The 18,255-nt window shown below is 40.2% G+C and overlaps 1 protein-coding gene across 3 annotated transcripts in view; it reads left to right on the plus strand.

Annotated features, from left to right (window-relative positions):
- Cers3 (ceramide synthase 3) overlaps positions 1 to 18,255 on the plus strand; it is a 127,027-nt gene that overhangs the window by 38,642 nt on the left and 70,130 nt on the right. For 2 of the 3 annotated variants that reach the window (XM_023712751.1, XM_004623252.2), the window contains exon 2: positions 9,554 to 9,727. In XM_023712751.1, coding sequence (XP_023568519.1) covers positions 9,555 to 9,727 — 173 coding nt within the window. In that variant the 5' untranslated portion in view covers position 9,554. Of the gene's footprint in view, positions 1 to 1,935; positions 1,983 to 9,553; positions 9,728 to 18,255 lie in introns of those variants that run through there. The other variant, XM_023712754.1, reaches the window with a different exon arrangement.

Here is an 18,255-nt window from a genome sequence, read left to right on the forward strand (position 1 = left end):
AAGAATATATGCAGTGTATTATTTGTTGAAACTGTACTTCCGATTTGATTTGAAACTGTCTCATTGCTATCTGTTTATCAATAAAACTTTGAAAAAAAATTTGATAATCTACCTGAAAGCATTATGAAGCACAGGTATTCTTTTTGTAGTTTATAGTCTAAGTAAGCTGTTACAACAGAAAACTTAGGATTCGGTCACTCAGCTGAACTAGAAACCCGTTGCTCTTGTGTGGAGTAGTCCGGACACGAGGGGGCCAGAAATAAGGAGCGGACTGCTTTCACAGGTTTCGCCCACCTCTGTGTCTTCAACTCCAGCTCTCAGTAAGGGGGAGAAAAACCAAGACACAGAGCTTGTTCTTGAAGGAAATTACTGAAATTATTGCCATCGTTTTTTTTTTTTTTTTTTTTTTTGTACTGGAGATCGAACTCAGGACCTTGAACTTGCCAGGCAGACACTTATACCACTGAGCTATCTCCCTGGCCTACCTAAAGCATTTCCACTGCTGTGTCAACACATGTGATGTATGGCAGTGACACATCTAGCCATGAGGGTGACTAGAAAATGTTGCCTGTCCTGCAGGGAAGCCACATGCTGAGTAAAACTGGAGTGGTGACAGGAAATCTGTAGCTAAAAGATGGAGTAAAAGCATCCTTGGGGATATTGTGATACCCCTCAAGGACATCTTTGGTGCCATATTTCTGATACAAATATTCAGAATTTTTCTTTAAATCTTTAAGCGTATTTGGAATTTCTTCAAGGCTTTAAATTGATGTAGTTATAAAAAAAACTTAGTATGAGATAATTGTTTGAAATTGTTGTTTATCTCTTATAGGTCAATGAGGTCTTATAATTGCCTCTCTACACAAACTATAGGAGTTTCTTTTCTTTCTTATTTTCTCCTGTTTTGTTCAAGCTAAAAACCCAGATATTTCCAGATATTTTATGCACTTAATCATAACAAATATCCTTTAAGTAGTTGGTGCATCATTTGCGTTACCTTACTCATTTGAAATGGCAGTTTTAAATGCCTTTAGAATTGGAATTTATGTTGGCACAGTTCTTAGTATTGGAAGCAAGTAGCTGCTAAGTTTTTCCTTCATGTTCTATCTCAAAGGCAGAACCAGTTTACCATGGTAGAGTTAGTTCCAAAGAAAACACAAACAGATTAAATATAGATAAACACTTATCTGACCCTAGAACCAAATTTTAAGAATTGTTTTGCAGCTAATGAAAATGCAGCTGTTTGTAGTTAATTAAGTTAGATATCAGTCTTGGCTATGTATGGCCGCTTGTTGTTCAAAATTGTATGTTAGCCTCAGTAACCCTCCCTGTCCATGCAACAAATCGTTACTGCCCGCCATGTGGCCAGCTTTTTGTAAACAACAGTGAACAAGAGCAGGTCCTCCTCCTTGTGGAGCTTTCTCTTCTCCAGAGAATCCTAGGACAGCTATCATCTCGCAGGTCACCCTGTCTGCAAAGGCTTTCTTCAGTTCTCACATCTTCCAACTATGGCAGGACTTAGAGGTGAGAATTATTGACTTAGGAGGATCTTTCACATTCTCCCTCAGGAAGGTGTCTTTTTACTTCAGTCTGACTTATCTAACCTGCTTCCCCTTCCTTGTCACTCCTGTATTTGAGAGTTTCTGTTCTACAGAGGATTGTCCTGTTACTCTCCTCTGAGAGATGTTCTGCAGAGATACATTGAAAGCTGATGGGGAATTTATGCCGGGTGGACAGATAGTCTGCAGAAACCACAGTGCCTTGACATGGAGTTCTTGCCCACAGAAGTGGCAGTGCCACATTTTTAGTACTTTACATAAATGCTGCGTGAGATGGTGATAAACTCGTGTCCCAAATAGTTTTATTTCTTCAGTCTCAAGGTCAGATTTAATTGTCCACCTAGGAAAGTGGCTCAGCAGGCTCCATCCACCTGAAGGAGGCTGTGCAATCAGAAGACCATGAGCCACAAAACCTGACATTAGGTAGGCTGACTTCTGCGCATTTTCAGCAAGAGGAATTGAAAATGAGACTGAAAGATTCTTTAGTTCTGGCAAGTAGAAAGCCGCAGCAGGGGCCGAGGAGCCTCCCTGCACTGCAGGCATTTTCTTGCAAATGTTTCCTTAAAAAAAAAAATAGCTTCAGAGGGCTGGCCTGATAGCTCAGTGAACAAATGCACTTGCTTAGGCAGAAAACAGTGGCCAGAGTTTGATCCCCTGAGTTCTGTGCCAGTCCTGCCCCCCTAGGGCACACTGAGACAGCAGTTGAGACTGGGCGTGGTGGAGCATGCCTATAATCCCAGCACTTGGGAGGCTGAAAACAGGAGAATTACTGAGTCTGAGCTACATAGGTGAGACCCTGTAGACCCTGTAGTAAATATGTATAAATAAATATAAATTAAATAGCTTCAGAGAGGTCTGATAATACATGCTTATAATACAGTACTCTGGAGGCTGAAGCAGGAGGATCAGTCTGAGAAATTTAGTACCTTGGCTAGACCCTGCCTCAAGATAGAAAATAAGCAAAAGGGTTCTTGTGAAACTCTGCATTCAGCCCCCAGCATGTGTGTGTGTGCACACGCGCACACACACACAGTACACACACAGAGCATAGCTTCAGATATCTTGATTCCAGTAAAAATTGTAATTAAGATATTTTCATATCAGTAAAATTATATTAGAGAATGTACAAAAGATGAAAAGGGGTGTAAGTAGCAGAAGAGAAAAAAGGAAATTGAGGATGATCAAGGAGTAAATAAATCTAATTGATTCCAAAAAAAAGACCTACCTGACTGAAGAATTCATAACTAATTAACTATGAGAGGGAAACTTGTATGCTGCCCAGCTTGGCCTTGCATTCCTGGGCGTGAATGACCTTCCTGCCTCAGCTTCCTTAGAGGCCTCAGAGTAGACCGTGACAGATACACTGTTACAAATGCTCAGGACTCTTAAAGGACAGTAACTTGAGGAGATTTTAAAATGTAAGTGTCTGCCGTTCTCATGTTTCATAATTTTTTCCATGTGGGTGTTAGTAAGCCACTGCAGCAATGAGTTGACTCAGGTTATAGTTCTCTTCCTTCTCGCTGTGTAGGCCTCTGCCTGTCACTACCGAGCATCTTTGTAAAGCTGTGTCAGGCGATCCAGCAGGTTCTTATGTACAGAACAACAATAGCAAAGCAAAAAGCAAACAAAAGCCCGAAGCAGTGACTGAATGCCACTGTCAGATTTGAACCTTAGGTAAGCCAGCGGCAAGAGTGGGAGAGAAGGGAAAAGGGACTAATGATGCCCCTTGTGCCCAGGGTGAGGTCAGAAGCTAAAGAGGGAAGAGCGACAAGTGCCACCCCGCCTGGCCTTCCTCAGCTGTGCATGCAAGCTCCTGCTTCTCCACATGTGCTTTACAAGGACGTCTTGGGAGTTGGCGCTTCTGCCATATTTAAGCTCAGACAGCTGAACCAGAGCGACCACTGTTAGGAAAGGATGCTTGCTGGGGAAGTGCTGAAAGCATCGGGGATCTTCGCTCTAAGCAGTAGAAGTCACCTGTCAACATCGCAACTGAAGGACTGTTTGGTAAAGACCCATGTTATGTTGCTGAAGGGGGCCTGGTAGGCCAGACTTGCGTGACAGCGGCCAAACCAAGAGACTTGGGAGGGCCAAGAGCCTGGGGGGCAGCAACTGTCTTTTCAGCAGTAGCAGCAGCAGCAGCCCGGGCAGAATGCCATCTGCTGCTGCTGTGTAGAGCCATCTGCTCCAGATCCAGGCTCCTGAGAAAAGCATCTCATTCGGGATGCCTAAGCCTATGCTGTGCCTGTGGGTGGAGAGCTGTCCACGCTGGCTTCCAGGGTAGGAGAGACATTGCACCCACTCAGCACGAAGTGATGGGAGTGCCCTGTTTAAGCACGAGGGTCAGGGAAGGGTGTCAAAAGTAGTGGCTGCTGGCTGACTCACACGTGTGACCTTAGGAGCAGCTGTCGGGACCAGCAGAGTGCTGCTTGTTTCTAACAGCCTGAAGTGGGGTGGAAAATCAAAGGAGTACTGTCCCACGCTGCTTTGCCTGTGCTCCTTTCTCTATGTTTAGTGTCTGATCTCCTCTAGAGAGAAAACAAAAGCATGGTCCAGGGGCCGGGAGATGGCTCAGTAGAATGAGTGCTTCCCTGGCAAGCGCAAGGGCCTGAGTTCAATCCCTGGTTCTGCAAAAAAAGAAAAAGGATGGTTCAGAGGGTGGCTGGAGGGTGTGCGGATTAAACAGCCAGTGTTTATAGCAAGCATGTTAGCTTGTGGCAAGCTAGTGGTGCTTCTATACCGGAAGGGTAACCATCTCAGACAACTACTCTTTCTGAGGAGTTTGTTTTTGCATCTTATGCTGTTTTTTTTTTTCCTTGCAGAAAGTCATGGCCTTTAATATCATGTTCAAGTCTGAACTCAGCTATAGTCTTTCCTTCAGTTATAATATTTTTCTAGGTTTGTGGACACAAGCTTGGCTCAGGTGAATTAGGAAGGTAATGTGGGTGAAAAACTAGGAAGCCCCAGTATGCAGTACAGAAGGAGTTGTGGAGGAAAAGGTGGGTGCAGGGTTAGAGGGAGATGGGTCGGAGAAGGAAGCATCTTAACTTTTAAACTTTGCTTGGGCTGGGGAGATAGCTCGGTGGTCTACGTGCCTGCCTGGCAAGTGCAAGGACTCAAGTTCAATCCCTGGTAGTGCACATCCTGCTGTCCTTAGAACCCCAGGTGCCCTGTGTGGATCACCAAAAACAGGCACGATGCTGTATGCCTGTAATCCCAGCACTGGGGAGGCTGACCCAGGAAGATCACTGTGAGTCTGAACTGCATAGTGAGACCCTGTACCAAATAATAAACAAACAAACTTTGCTTGGCATACAGCTCACTTTTTTTTTTCCTGTATTTAGGACAGGGACTATAGGGTCTACAGGGTCTTACTACATAGGAGAATCACCTGTTTTCAGCCTCCCAAGCGCTGGGATTACAGGCATGTGCCATCATGCCCAGTCGCAGAGAGTGCCCCGCGGGCAGGGCCAGCATGGCACACTGGGGATCGAACCCCAGGCTACTGTGTTCTGCCGAAGCAGGCACTTTAGTCTGCTGAGCTATCTGGCCAGCTCTAAGTTCCCTTATTGAGAATTTACTACTCAGTGTCGTTTCATGATTTCTAGTGTATTCACATCATTGTGTAACTACTGCCATACCCAAGTCTTGGACATTGTCATTGTCCTCCCCTCAACCCTGCACCCTCCCCCCTTAGAAATCACTTTTATTCCTCTCTGACCTCAGGGACCCTACAACACACACATATACATTCTGAGGAACCTCTAACTCACTTTCTGCCTTTCTAGGTTTACCTCGACTGAGCATCTCACATGCATGGATGCATATGATTGTTGGCCTCTTTCTGGCCCCTTTCACTAACCATAATGTGTTTAAGAATCATCCAGGGTGTAACATGAGTCCTTTGAACTTTCTTGACTAGATACTTAAAACTTAGAAGTTATAAACTAGCTCTATACTTAACAGTTTAAGGCACTGCAGACTGGTTCCTGCAGCAGCTGTACTAATTGGCATTTTTTTTTTTTTAGGGAAAACACAGGGTGTTCATGGTCTCACTACTAGATCGGATTTGTAATGACCCACCTGTTTACAGCCTCCCAAGAGCTGGGATTACAGGCACTTGTCACCATGCCCAGTCTCAGTCGTTATCTCAGTGTGTGTGTCCCAGGGGCGGGGCTGGCACAGCATCCCAGGGATCAAACCTCCGGCTTCTGCATCTGCTTGCAGCTGCTTTAATCCCTGAGCTATTTAGCCAACCCTCCAACTGACATTCTTAGCAGCATCCGAGGCAAGTCTGACAGCAGGGTCTCCATATCCACTAACGTGTGTTATCATTTTTATTCCAGCCATCCCGGTATGAATGAAAGGTGATTCCTGAGCATAGTTTGATTTGCAGCTCTCTCGTGGCTAATATTGAGCATTTTTTCTTGCACTTACTGGCTGGCCATTTGCGTATCTTTGGTGAGGTGCATATTCTGATCCTTTTACCAGCTTTTAAGTTGGGGTACTTCTTATTATTGAGTTGTAAGTGTTCTTAGATATTTGAAATATAAATGCTTTATTGGGTATATGGTTTTCAAATATTTTCTCCCACTCTATGGATTCTTTTCACTTTCTTAAAGGTATTTGTTGAAATGCGTAAGATTTTAAATTTTTAATCATTTATTTATTTGGTACAGTGTCACACTGTGCAGCTCAGACTCATAGTGATCCTCGTAGGTCAGCCTCCTGTCTCAGCCTCTCCAGCGCTGGGGTTACAGGTGTGCACCACCACGCCTGGTTTTGGTGGCATTGTGGCATGCAGTACCAGGGATCAAACCTGGGGCTTTGTGCTTGCCAAGCAAACACTTAGATTGCCGAACTATCTCCCCAGACCCTAGACTTTAATTTCGATGGAGTATATGTGCTGTTTTTTCTTTTGTCATGTGTAAAGTTACTAGGATTTTCTTCCAAAAGCTTTATAATTTTCACCATTTTATGGATCTGTCATTTATTTTGAATTATTTTTTTGTGTTCCATGTGAAAAAGAAGGGGTTCTTAATGCTTTAGAGGAAAGAGTGAATACTATTTATCATTCATTCTCAGTTTGAACTACATTATCTCGAGGGCTGTTCTCAATTTCTGTTTCCTTTGTGTTTCCCTTTAAATGTTTTTAGCTGTTGGGCATTAACATTATGATGGTTTTCAACAAATCTTGGCTCACCACTTGCACATATTGCACAAGGACTTTTAGAGTGGGCGAGCCTCACAGCATCACAAGCTATTTGACCAGGTTTACTTCACACTGGACCAAATAATCTGTATGGGCTTGAGTTGCTTTTAGAGAACAAACAAATTATTTTACATAATAATTATCATCACAGTATTGGGAATAGAACCCTAACTCCATTGCCACTCCTTCCAGCACCTTCTTTCCACTGCCCCCCAGGCTCCCACCAGCCTCCCCGCCATGACTGCATCTATTACAGCAAGCTTCTGACGGCCTGAAATGCCTCCATCCCCTGAAACATAGTTCGCTGCCAGCAGAGCTGCCACGGTGTGCCTGGCCAGGGGCAGAGGTGCTGGGTAGTAGGACTGAGAGCCATCCCTTGGTCCACTGAACTTGAAGAGCTGCATTTCTGTGTTGGACACAGAGATGCCAGTGGGCTCACAGGAGACCTGGCTGCCAAAGGGGCCTTCTAATACATTTGCTCATTTTACTCCTATCCTTAGCTGGAACAAAAACTCTCTGCGGCCTCAGCAACCTTTTGATGAGAATGACCATATGATTTATCATCTAAACTGAAACACTTCTGAAAGGGGAAACATTAGTAACTATGCCTGGGCAGTAAGCTGTGGCTACCTGGGGACCTATCAGTGATGTGTAACCCACCACACCTCACCTTTGGGCTTTTGCTGTAGTGACACCAAATTCCTGATAGTGTTCCAGGTGCGCCTTGTTATATCCAGATCAGGAAGTTTGATAGAGCTATTTAATCTACCCTATTGTGAATCTGAGGACATTTTGACATTTTTCTGATTAAACATTTAAAGATAAAATCAAGGGCTGAGGAGATAGCTTGGCAGTCTAAGCACCTGCCTGGCAAGTGTAGAGACTCGGGCTTAATCCCCAGTACTGCGTGCAGTATTGGCCCTGGATCCCCAGGCATGCATGCCAGCCACTGAAACCTCCAGTAGAAGCACACACCTGTAATCCCAGCACTGGGGAGGCTGAGAAAGGAGGATCATATGAGTCCAAGCTGTGTGCTAAGACCCTGTACCAAATAAATAAATAAATACATACATAAATTTAAAAAAGTCAAAGCATTCTTAACATTGGAATGTAAGATCGATATGGTCACAATTTAAAAATGTAACTACAATATCTAAGTAATATTGTAAAATATATGTATTTGATCTTCACCCCTTTTCCTGCTACAGGACTCCTAAAATCCTTGGAATTTAGAATGTGATAATGTCTTTTGTATGCTAAGGAACTGGCTGGTAAAGGTTGACAGTCCCTAAGTAGCTTCAGGAGGGGGGCTGGGCCCAGGAAGGACCGAGGTGGGATTGATTAGAGGATTTGCACCTTTGGCCCCAACACCCACCCGTCCTTAGGGCAGAAGGACCGAGGACTAAGTCAGCCATCAGTGGCCAGAGATGTAATCATACTGATATATTGAAATCTCTGTAAACCCCCCAGGTCAGGTTGGAGAGCTGCCAAGTGCTTAGCTCCAGGGAGGTTTCTGAGGGTGGTAAGACGGTGAGGCATGTCCAGAGGACATGCACAGTAGGTGCCCTTCCCACCTGCCTCACCCTACTCCTTGGACCCTGTGCAGTTGCCTTGATAATAAGTTAGTGAGGCTGTTTCCTAAGGCCTGTACACTTTTGTAGCCAATGAGTTGAACCTGAAGAGGGGGTGTGAGAAGCCAGATGGGCAGCCAGCTGGCAGGAGCACAGGTAGGATCACCTGGCACTTGAGGCTGGCACCTGAGGTAGAGGGGGGCGCCCTCAAGCTAATGCGAGCTAGTGCTGTTTCCACGTAAATAATCTCAGAGTTAGATTGAATTAGAGGACCCTGTGCTGGTGCTCACTGCCCCAGAACTGTTAGCTTGTTGGTCACAAGAAATCCCCATACTTCCTGGGATCACAGAAATCTTTTTGGTTTCTAGTTTTAGTCTTCTTTGTTTTTAGAGAATGTTAATTTTGTGTTTTTCTCCATTTCTGGTTCTTGATCATAGTAGTTTCTCTGCCTACAGTTTCAATTCCCTTTTCCCTATTCTACCTTTTCCTCACTTATTTACATTTACTACTCAAGACACTCCAAGCTTCCCAAAGCCTCTTGCATGTCCCTTTCTTATTGCATCTAACAAAAGTGTCATAGTTACCTATTTGGCCTGCTTTGCCCTAAAGATTTTTGTCACCCAGGCAGGAAACTTGGCTTATTAATCTTAGTGTCCCCTATGCCTCACACAGTGCTTCGCAATAATACAGTCTCCATGCATAGTTAGTACATGACTACTTTCAACTCCTTTTTGAAATAGGAAATGAAATGTGTCTCTCCTTTATCACCTAGAAAATTTCTTAGGGTACTAGTGACGATTTCTACTAGTGAAGGTTCTGAGAGCTTTCAAGAGATTGACTTTTGGATTTTTGAAGTCATAGAGTCTATTGTTATTTTTAATATCATGGAATCATATAAGAGGAAAATACATGACCATGATATTCACACATGTGACCCCCAAAGTGTGAGCATATTTTATTGTATATTTAACTACTACTGTATGCTAAACTGCAGCTTTCATGCCATAGTCAACACTGACCTGAGATTATTAGAAGAGTAATTCGTCTTTAATGTAACAAAGGGTCATAAAACCTATTAAGTAATAGTATTTAATTCTTGTTTTATTTGTAAAATTCTCAGGGCTAGACATTTTGACTGAAGGTGAACAATATTATTTCAACTTTAAGCACTGATTTGATTAACCCTAATATACTCTTTTTTTCCATTGGTTTAGAATGTTCCAGGCATTTAAAGAGTGGTTCTGGCTGGAAAGATTTTGGCTTCCCCCAACAATAAAGTGGTCAGACCTTGAGGATCATGATGGACTAGTCTTCGTCAAACCTTCCCACTTGTATATGACAGCTCCGTATGCTTTTCTCTTGCTGATCATCAGATATTTCTTTGAAAAGTAAGTAATACTTGTACATCTTTCCTTCCCTTTTCCCTTCCTCATTGCAACTCTAGAAAAAGAATGTTTTAGATTTCATGAAGTTTTTAATGATGCTCTTTTTATTACAGATTCTTGGGAAGAATCTGTGCTCCTGAATGCACACAAAACAGTATCTAATTAGAAGCTTAATGAGAAAAAATTAGAAATGTGGGTTGCAGCATGGGCTTCCTAGTGAAGAGAACTGAAATCAAGCCAGGCTAAGGGTTGCAGAGCTTCTCAGTGTCTGTGACAATACGATGCCCAGTTGTCCTTCCCTGTCCTGTGTTGTCTGACAGCACATCTGTATGCCCAGAAAGTCAGAGTCGGAGGAGTCCATGTTGGAGAGTGCCTATAAAATATCCCATTAAAGACCAAATCAAATATGCTGTACTGTATAATTTATTCAGAAGTTTTATTACTGTTCTTTTTTCTAGAATATTAGGGAAAAATACAAATTTTCTTTCTCAGAAAATATAAAATTATTTTTCTTTAATTTAAGTAGATACATCTTCCAGCATTTTTATTGGAATTGCACTGGTGCTCTGATAACAGGAGATAAATGTTCATCTGTATTCTCTGTAGTTATCTCTGTTTCAAAAAACTTATTATCACATTAATTCATTTAGAGCAAAAGAGTATTTGAATGTCAGGAGTTGGAAGAGCTTAAGACAAACTCTGATAAAGATCATGTTGTCCGAGATTAACTGTAGTACAGATTCATATGTTCATAACCATTTTCAGGGTCCTCATCTTGAGAGTTAGTTTGGCCAGCTCTACTCTGTGGACTTGCCAGGGGTCTTGTACAAATAATTCCATGAGGGCCAACAATGTACTGTTGCTGTTGGGTGGAAAAGAAAGCCCCTGGCTGAGTATGTGACAGTTAATTCTACTTTTTACTCACATGTTTGAATTTGTCAGAGAAGACATAAATAGAGTTTGCCACTGTATGTCAGAATTAATGAGTTACTCTTTTACTATCCTGAAGTAGTTGCTTTTCTTGCACTGGACCCAGTAAACTTTGAATTTGACATGTGTGCAGGTCCACTACCGATCCCAGCTGTAGATTTCCTGCTTTTTGGTGGGCAACTCCGTTCTTCAGAGTTTGATCAGGAGACAGAGCCAGAACATTATTTTGCCAAAGCAGCACAGCTGTGGAGGCCCAACCTGTCATGTGTTGATCTTGACCTCTGACTTCCTAGGACCATTCCTGCCTCTTCTTAAAGGAGTATGTGTAGTCTGTATCTTCTGTCCTTCTGTGCCTTTAACATGTAGTACTTCTCCCTTACCTTTTTCCACTGTGATACTACAGAAAACGGAGTTGTTCCTCTAGCCTCAGATCTTTGAGCAGTAGAAGGAAGGACCATAGTATTGGAGAGAAACTGTACTATTTTGAAGTTTAAGTTTATATTTCCTTTTTTCTTTCTTTCTTTTTTTGGCAGAACCAGGGATTGAACTCAGGCCCTTGCACTTGCCAGGCAAACACTTATTCCACTGAGCTATCTCCCCAGTCCCCAAGCTTATATTTCTCTAGAGTTTCTATTCCACTAATTTTTCTATTCTAAAAATAGTGGATTTAGCCACTCAGATAATAAATAAAATATTAGTTACATTTTGCATTTGATAAAAATTTATAGTCAAAGATGTATATACTCTCACAAGTGGTATGTTCTCAATCTGCAGAAAGAAAATAAGAGATATGTGGCCTGGCCAGGGTACAGTTGTATGAAATGAACAGACCTAGGCCTTGAACCCATGTGTATGATACTAGGTCTGGGATTATTGATTTTGGAATGCTATTTTTTTTTTTTTTACTGTATCAGTATTCTTGGACTTTCACAGTGAAATATTCCTGATAGAAGAGAAAAAAATAATATTTCAGGGAAAATATGTAGCTCAAAGAAATGTTGAGAAATATGAAATTTTCTGAACTATCTTAAAAGTTCACATAAATTGGTCCCAATGTTTCAGGAGAGTCTGTCATTTGTGACTCACAAGAGATCTTCCTTCTTTTATCCTAGACTGTACTTACAACACAACTTCTCATTCTCTGAAGAGTTGTGATTTGATTGGCTCACTTTTTTCCTTTAGTTCCAGCAAAGAGCCCTTTAAGATCAGAAAGCAATGTTTCCAGGAAAATCAGAGTAGTGAGATAGAGCTGGGGTGTGGCTCCAGGGCACAGTGCCAGTGACTAATTAATTTGTCTTACGTACATTCTTCTGTGATCTGAAGTGAGATTTAAAGAAAAAGATAGAAATTTATCAAAATTTTAGCACTTAAGGCATGAACACATTAGCTCAGTGTCAATTACGGCAAGACAAAGGCAGAAGTCAAAGGAGATGGTAAAATCAGAAGGCCATTTCTGCCTTTTATTTAATTGTACAAGGGGCTAGACTCCCACCTCTACCATTTCCACTAGCCCCATAAAGTCAAGAGGGGCCAGAAAGGACCTCATTCTTCCAAGAAAGCTAGGGGAGGTGGAGGAACTCATCGGCAGCAATTTACAGAAGTTGGAAAGTAAGTGTTGATGGCTGTTACAGATGGAAGTAAAGGTTACCTGTGACATGCGTCAGTGCAGAGAGCTTGTTCTCTTGTGTAGAACCTGCTGGACATGTCTCCTCTGGGAGCCTCTGACTGCTTAGGGCTAGGAGTCAAACCTGTGCTAGTAGGCTATTGTGTCTATTTTGGAGAAATATTTAAATTGAACATTCGTAGTATCTGCCTGAGGCTGTATTCCTTTTATTCCATAATAATGTTGAAGACCAAGGAGGCATATAGCTTTGGCTCCCAGGTAACTGATGTGGTGCTAGATAGAGGGCTGTCTTATGACGGAGCAGGGTGTCTGAAAGCTCAGTTCTGAGGTGGCAGCAGGTCTTAGAGACACATTCAGTAGTAATTAACCTAATTTTGAAGAGTTTCTCTGGGAGCAAAAGTTCATCAGTCTTTTTGATTCCTTTCAGAAATTTCTTTTTTATTCCATATCAATAAAATCAAAATTTAGGCAAATTAATCTCTAAACTCTCTTTAGAGGTAATACAGTTTTCTTCTTCATCTTGGCTTATTGTATACTTCTTGTACTTTTTTTTTTTTTTTTTCCTGCAGAACCAAGGATTGAACTCAGGCCCTTGCGCTTGCCAGGGAGCGCTTATTCCACTGAGCTGTCTCCCCAGCTCTCTTCTTGTACTTCTTTCTTCATCTTTTAAAAACAGATTTTAATTAAGAGCTTATTCATATTTAACTACATTTTTAGTAGGTAAAGTAAATGAATGATTTTCTAGATCTATTTGAAATGAAAGAAAAACTTATATACTTGCCTCATTCTATTAAAAACGTTTCTATTCTTGAAATTAACAATGGATCACATTTCTTTCTTAATTATATATAATACATATCAATAAACAATTTTTGAATATATGTGTTTATTCAAATGTATATATTTATCCATATACTTGTCGTTCAATGACCATCTAGAAAAATATGTTATATTTCATTTGGCTTTAAAATAGGTTTTATTCCATTAGTGCACATATCTGATTCAGTTCTGCTTTCCTTTTTTATTTTTTCTGATTTCTAATATTTGAAGAGATAGCACTGGGTGAGTATGATTGAGAATACTACCATATGAAACCATCCATTTTGTATTATTCTAACAATAATGGGTCTTTTCTCCAATAAAATTTTTTAGTGAGTGGGTTGGATAAATGAACTAATTTTAATATTTATCCCAAACACTCTTACATATATTTTTTGGGATTTATTAATGTTAAGTATTTCTTAGTATTATAAGGATGTTTTTAGACCTTTCATGCCAAGAACAAATTAATTGTATTCTTCAAATCATAAAAACAGCACCATGTTGTTGGTCTGTATAAGAATTTTTTAGGTTAATTTATTTGAGTTAGTTTTTAAAATGAATTCTCGTTTAGTCCCCTTCCTTAATTTTATTCCCATTTACTGTGTCCTAATACATTTGATAGCCCTTTATTTGTGGAACCCAGGAAAACCCATGCGTTATGTACATGTATTGTTAGCTGACACAAATGGTATGGTGCTAAGACTTAATTTTTTTCTTTTATGTTTGTAAATAAGTTCTGTATTTTATAATGTAGCCACATTGCTCTGGGCATGTCTGGTGCATAATTAGCTGGCTTTTCTTTCTCTGAAATGCATAGGCCATATCCAACTTACTCCATCTGGAAGTTGGACTGGTTTATACATTTTATCATATTATTTTAGGAAATTTTCTATCCAGCTCCCATGGATATAAAAAAAAAATGAATTAAAGGCCTAAATGTTCATTTATAATTTAAATTACTATAACTAAATGCAGAAACTCTATTAATTAATAATCTAGAGCAGACTGGACCTGGAAGAAGTTAGAGACTGTTGGAACTAATGAAACAATAGGAATGCGTAATAATTTTTAAAAACTTTATTTTTTTTCTTACTGATTTTATACATTAAAATTTGATGCATTTAGACACAGGTATAGTCATACAGCCATTGTAATAAATATTTCCACCAAACTAAACATTTCCTTTGTCCCGTGTTCAGTTCATGCTTCTCTGCCATCTTTCCCATGCCATCACTGTTGTGCTCTGTCACTATATCTGTATTTTCTAGGATTTCCTATGAGTAGAGTCATAGATTTTAGCCTTCTTTCACTTCACATAATGCTTCGGGGATTTTTTTTCCACTTTTGGTGTGTATCGGCCTCCTTGGTACCGCTGAGTAGCCTTTCAACATGCGGGTGTCCCACAACACAATTTATTTATACTTCTGACGAGATGATGGAAGTCTGTGTTGTTTACAGTTTTGAGCTATTACAAATGAAACTGCCATGAGCATCTGAGTGCAAGGATGTGCTTGGACATATGCTTTGGTTTCCCTTCATGAGGAGCTAAAATGTTTGCTCTTTGAAAGTCATCGGAGTGTTATCCACGCCGTGGGGCCTTACTTGGCAATGTAAAGGAATGAACTAAGTACAAATACACAGTCTGAGGTGGATGAACCTCAGAGCGTTGTGCTCCGTGAAATAAGCCTCACACAAGTGACGACAGATAGTATTGTGAGTCTAATTATAGTAGATGTCCAGAAAATTCAAAGCCATAAAGACAGAATACATTAGTTTTCACCTCAGGCAGGTTTGGGAAGAAATAAGGGTTAGCGGTGTACACACGAGATCACACCGCGGTGATGGCAGTGTGCTACGACTGACTAATGGGACTGGTTAGAGTTCATAGTATAATTACCAAAAAGTCTCTGAATTACATGCTTGAATTACAGGATGTACAAAAGTACCTTAGTATCTTTTAAAAGAGATATTGAAAGTAAAATAAAAAGGCAAGTTCCAAACTGGGAGAAAATATATGTAAAACATGTTTTACGAAGGATTTGAATTCAGATTATATGAAGAGCTCTTGTAACTCAATAATAAACAAAGAAATACATAACTTGGTTTTGAAATGGGCAAAAGACTTGGGCATATACTTCATCTAGGAAAATATGTAAACAGAAAATAAGCACACGAAATCTGATCAGCATCATTAGTCATTCGGAAAATGCAAGTTAGAATCACAGAGCACTAGTGGGGTAACAAAGACGTCAGAAGTAAGGACGTTTCAAAATTCTGTCCTCCATGAGAGGAACCAAAAGACCAGAAAAAAATTGTCAGATTTAAGTTTTTCATAATCAAGAATTATTTCAGGCTGACAGCAATCTGGGGCATGTTATTAAAGAAAAACAACTGAATATTGGAAAGAACAGCAAGCTGTGTGGCACTGGGGCTTGCCCGTGACTGCTTTTCTTCTCCACCTCTGCAGCAGCCTTTAAATCCCACCAAGTCACAAGTGCGGTGAGACCACTGGCCTGACAGCCACTGAGGGGAGCAGGACAAGTTGGAGCTCCCTATCAGCACCATCCCTAGAGAGCGGCCCTTGACCGGTGGCCTCCCAGAACAAGGACTAATGAGGCTGTCCTTAGTAGAGCCCACTTAGGGGGTACATGGTGAAAAAGCCCTTGCCCTGGATTAAAATTATAGGTAGTTGAACATCTTCATAACTCTTGGAGGCAGTGGGTTAAAAACTGGATCAAAGGGCCAGCTAGGTAGTTCAGCGGACTAAAGCACCTACTTAGCAGATGCAAGGACTGGGATTCAATCCCTAGCACACCATGCCAGCCCTGCCTCCAGCACACGGTAAGACAGGGAATGAGACTGGGCATGGTGGTGCACATCTGTAATCCTAGCACTTGGGAGGCTGAAAACAGGAGAATCACTACACGTCTGATCTATACAGTGAGACCCTGTAGACCCTGTACTAAATAAAAAATTAAAAATTAAAAAAAAAAACTGGATCAAATCATAAACTTACCAAAAAGTTTAAAATGAAAACCTGGGAAATTAGATGTCCAGAAATGGGCTATAAAAACAAAACAAAACAAAACCAAAAACAAACAAACAAAAAAACCCCAAACACACCAACAAACAAAAACTCTGGCACATTTTTGGAAATCTAGGACAGCAATCTTTTATTTGTAAAGATTTAAACATGCCTCGGGTTATATGACTGCTCAGGGAAAGGCTGAAGCTCTTGCTCCTTGATGGCCATGATGCTGTTTGTGACCAGAAGGGAAAGCTAAGGTGGAGGAGTGTGTCCCGGCTGGGGTTGCACATGTGTCCTACCATGTACACAGACCCCTAGGCAAAGACTGGGAGACTTCCTGGTTCTAAGCCAGCGATGGGGAGCCGCTTAAGAGATCAGTACCCCAACCCCCACGCCCACTTATTTATTGCAAAGTGCTAGCACTGCAATTAAACCTGAATATTCAGGTTTTTTGTTTAGGAAAAAAACAACTCATACATTAATATCTTCTGTTTTTAAAACTGCACAGGAGCCTTCACTTTGCCACCACTGTTCTAGGCATTCACAGAAATCTCTGTCTAATCATTAGTTGCTTACTTAATCAGCCTCATAGACTCTTCAGTGCCCACACATGGCAAAGAATCCAGCCTTTAAAAGATAGTTTTAAAAATGAACTAAGCAAGTGGACAACGTACAATAGACAACAACAGACTCCGAGAAGGGAAGATAGAGTGGCCACTTTTCAGTATTTAGCATGTCCCGTGCACCACAGAGTCTGGAGAGTTGGAAGAAAATGAGAGATTATGGTCAGATACATCTGTGAAGAAGCCTTAACTTAACAAAGGCTTTAGATGTTCCAAATATGTTCAAAGAATTGAAGAAAACCATGTCTAAGAACTAAATGAAAGTATGAGAAAAATGTCCCGTCAAATCAACAATATCAACAAAGTAGTAACAATTATAAATAATAATAAATAGAAGTCATGACTTGAAAAAGTATGACTGAAATGAAAAATAAGGTTATTAAAGGTTTTATATGCTAACTTACACTGTTGAAAGGTGTTAAAAATCTCCAAAACAGTGTAACTGTGTTTTTGGCTTCTAACAATTTTTTTCTATTAATTCAATCATATAAAATAATAATCATAAGTCTGTGTTGATTAGAATACATAGATATGATTTGTGTGAGAATAGCAGTACGAAGGAAGAGAAAGGTTGGAATTTTTCTTAAGCTTGGAGTTTTTTTATCCACTGAAGAAAATTTGATGCATTTTCCAGCAGTTGGTTAATAACTTGAAGAAGTATTTATAAATTAAGATGTTAGTGGTAATTACTGAACTAACTACTAAGAAAACTATGAAAATAAAAAGATATGACAAGGAATTGAAGTAGCATGGTAGAAAATCTTTTTAAAACAATAGAAGATAGTAGCAGGTTAATAAAACAAGGCAAAAGGCATAGAAATAAGTAGCAATGTGAACAACAAATCTGTGTTGTCAGTAATTACTTTAAATGTAAATGGATTAAACATTCTAATTAAAAGTTGCCTATAAAAAGAGACATAGAATAGCGTTATCTAACAGCGTGATGTCCACCAGAGACGTTTAGGTTCAGAGACACATATAGATTGAACATAGAAGGTTGGAAAATGCTGTAATACTCAAATAATAACCAAAGGAGAGCTGAGATGGCTGTATTAATATCAGTTAAGAGAGAATTTGATAGATTTTAAAAATTGTTGCTAGTGATAAAATGCATTTTATAACAATAAAGGATAAATGTGCCAATTCCAAACATATGTCCAAGTAAAAAGATTCCTAAGTACGGAAAATAAAAGCTGTATGGAATGGAGGCAGCTCAACACTTGTAGACTTTATTAATTTACTTTTAATTTTAAGTAGAATAAAAAACAATAAAAGCAATACAGAACTTCAAAACAAGAAGATAGGAGATTAACAATAGTTGTTATATTGCATATTGTTATCTTCAAAGGAGTTGCTCAGATCACCAGGCAGGCAAAATTGATCAGATCATATAAGCACTAACTGCTGCTTTCAATTAACTAATAGAAGTTAGTAGTACAATTGTCTTATCTTTTTTCCCTCTTTCTTTTCTTCTTTCTCCCATCCCAGTTCTTTCCTTCTGAGC

Source organism: Octodon degus, unplaced genomic scaffold (genome assembly GCF_000260255.1).
Source record: "Octodon degus isolate 3935 unplaced genomic scaffold, OctDeg1.0 scaffold00002, whole genome shotgun sequence".
In the NCBI taxonomy this organism is placed as follows: domain Eukaryota; kingdom Metazoa; phylum Chordata; class Mammalia; order Rodentia; family Octodontidae; genus Octodon; species Octodon degus.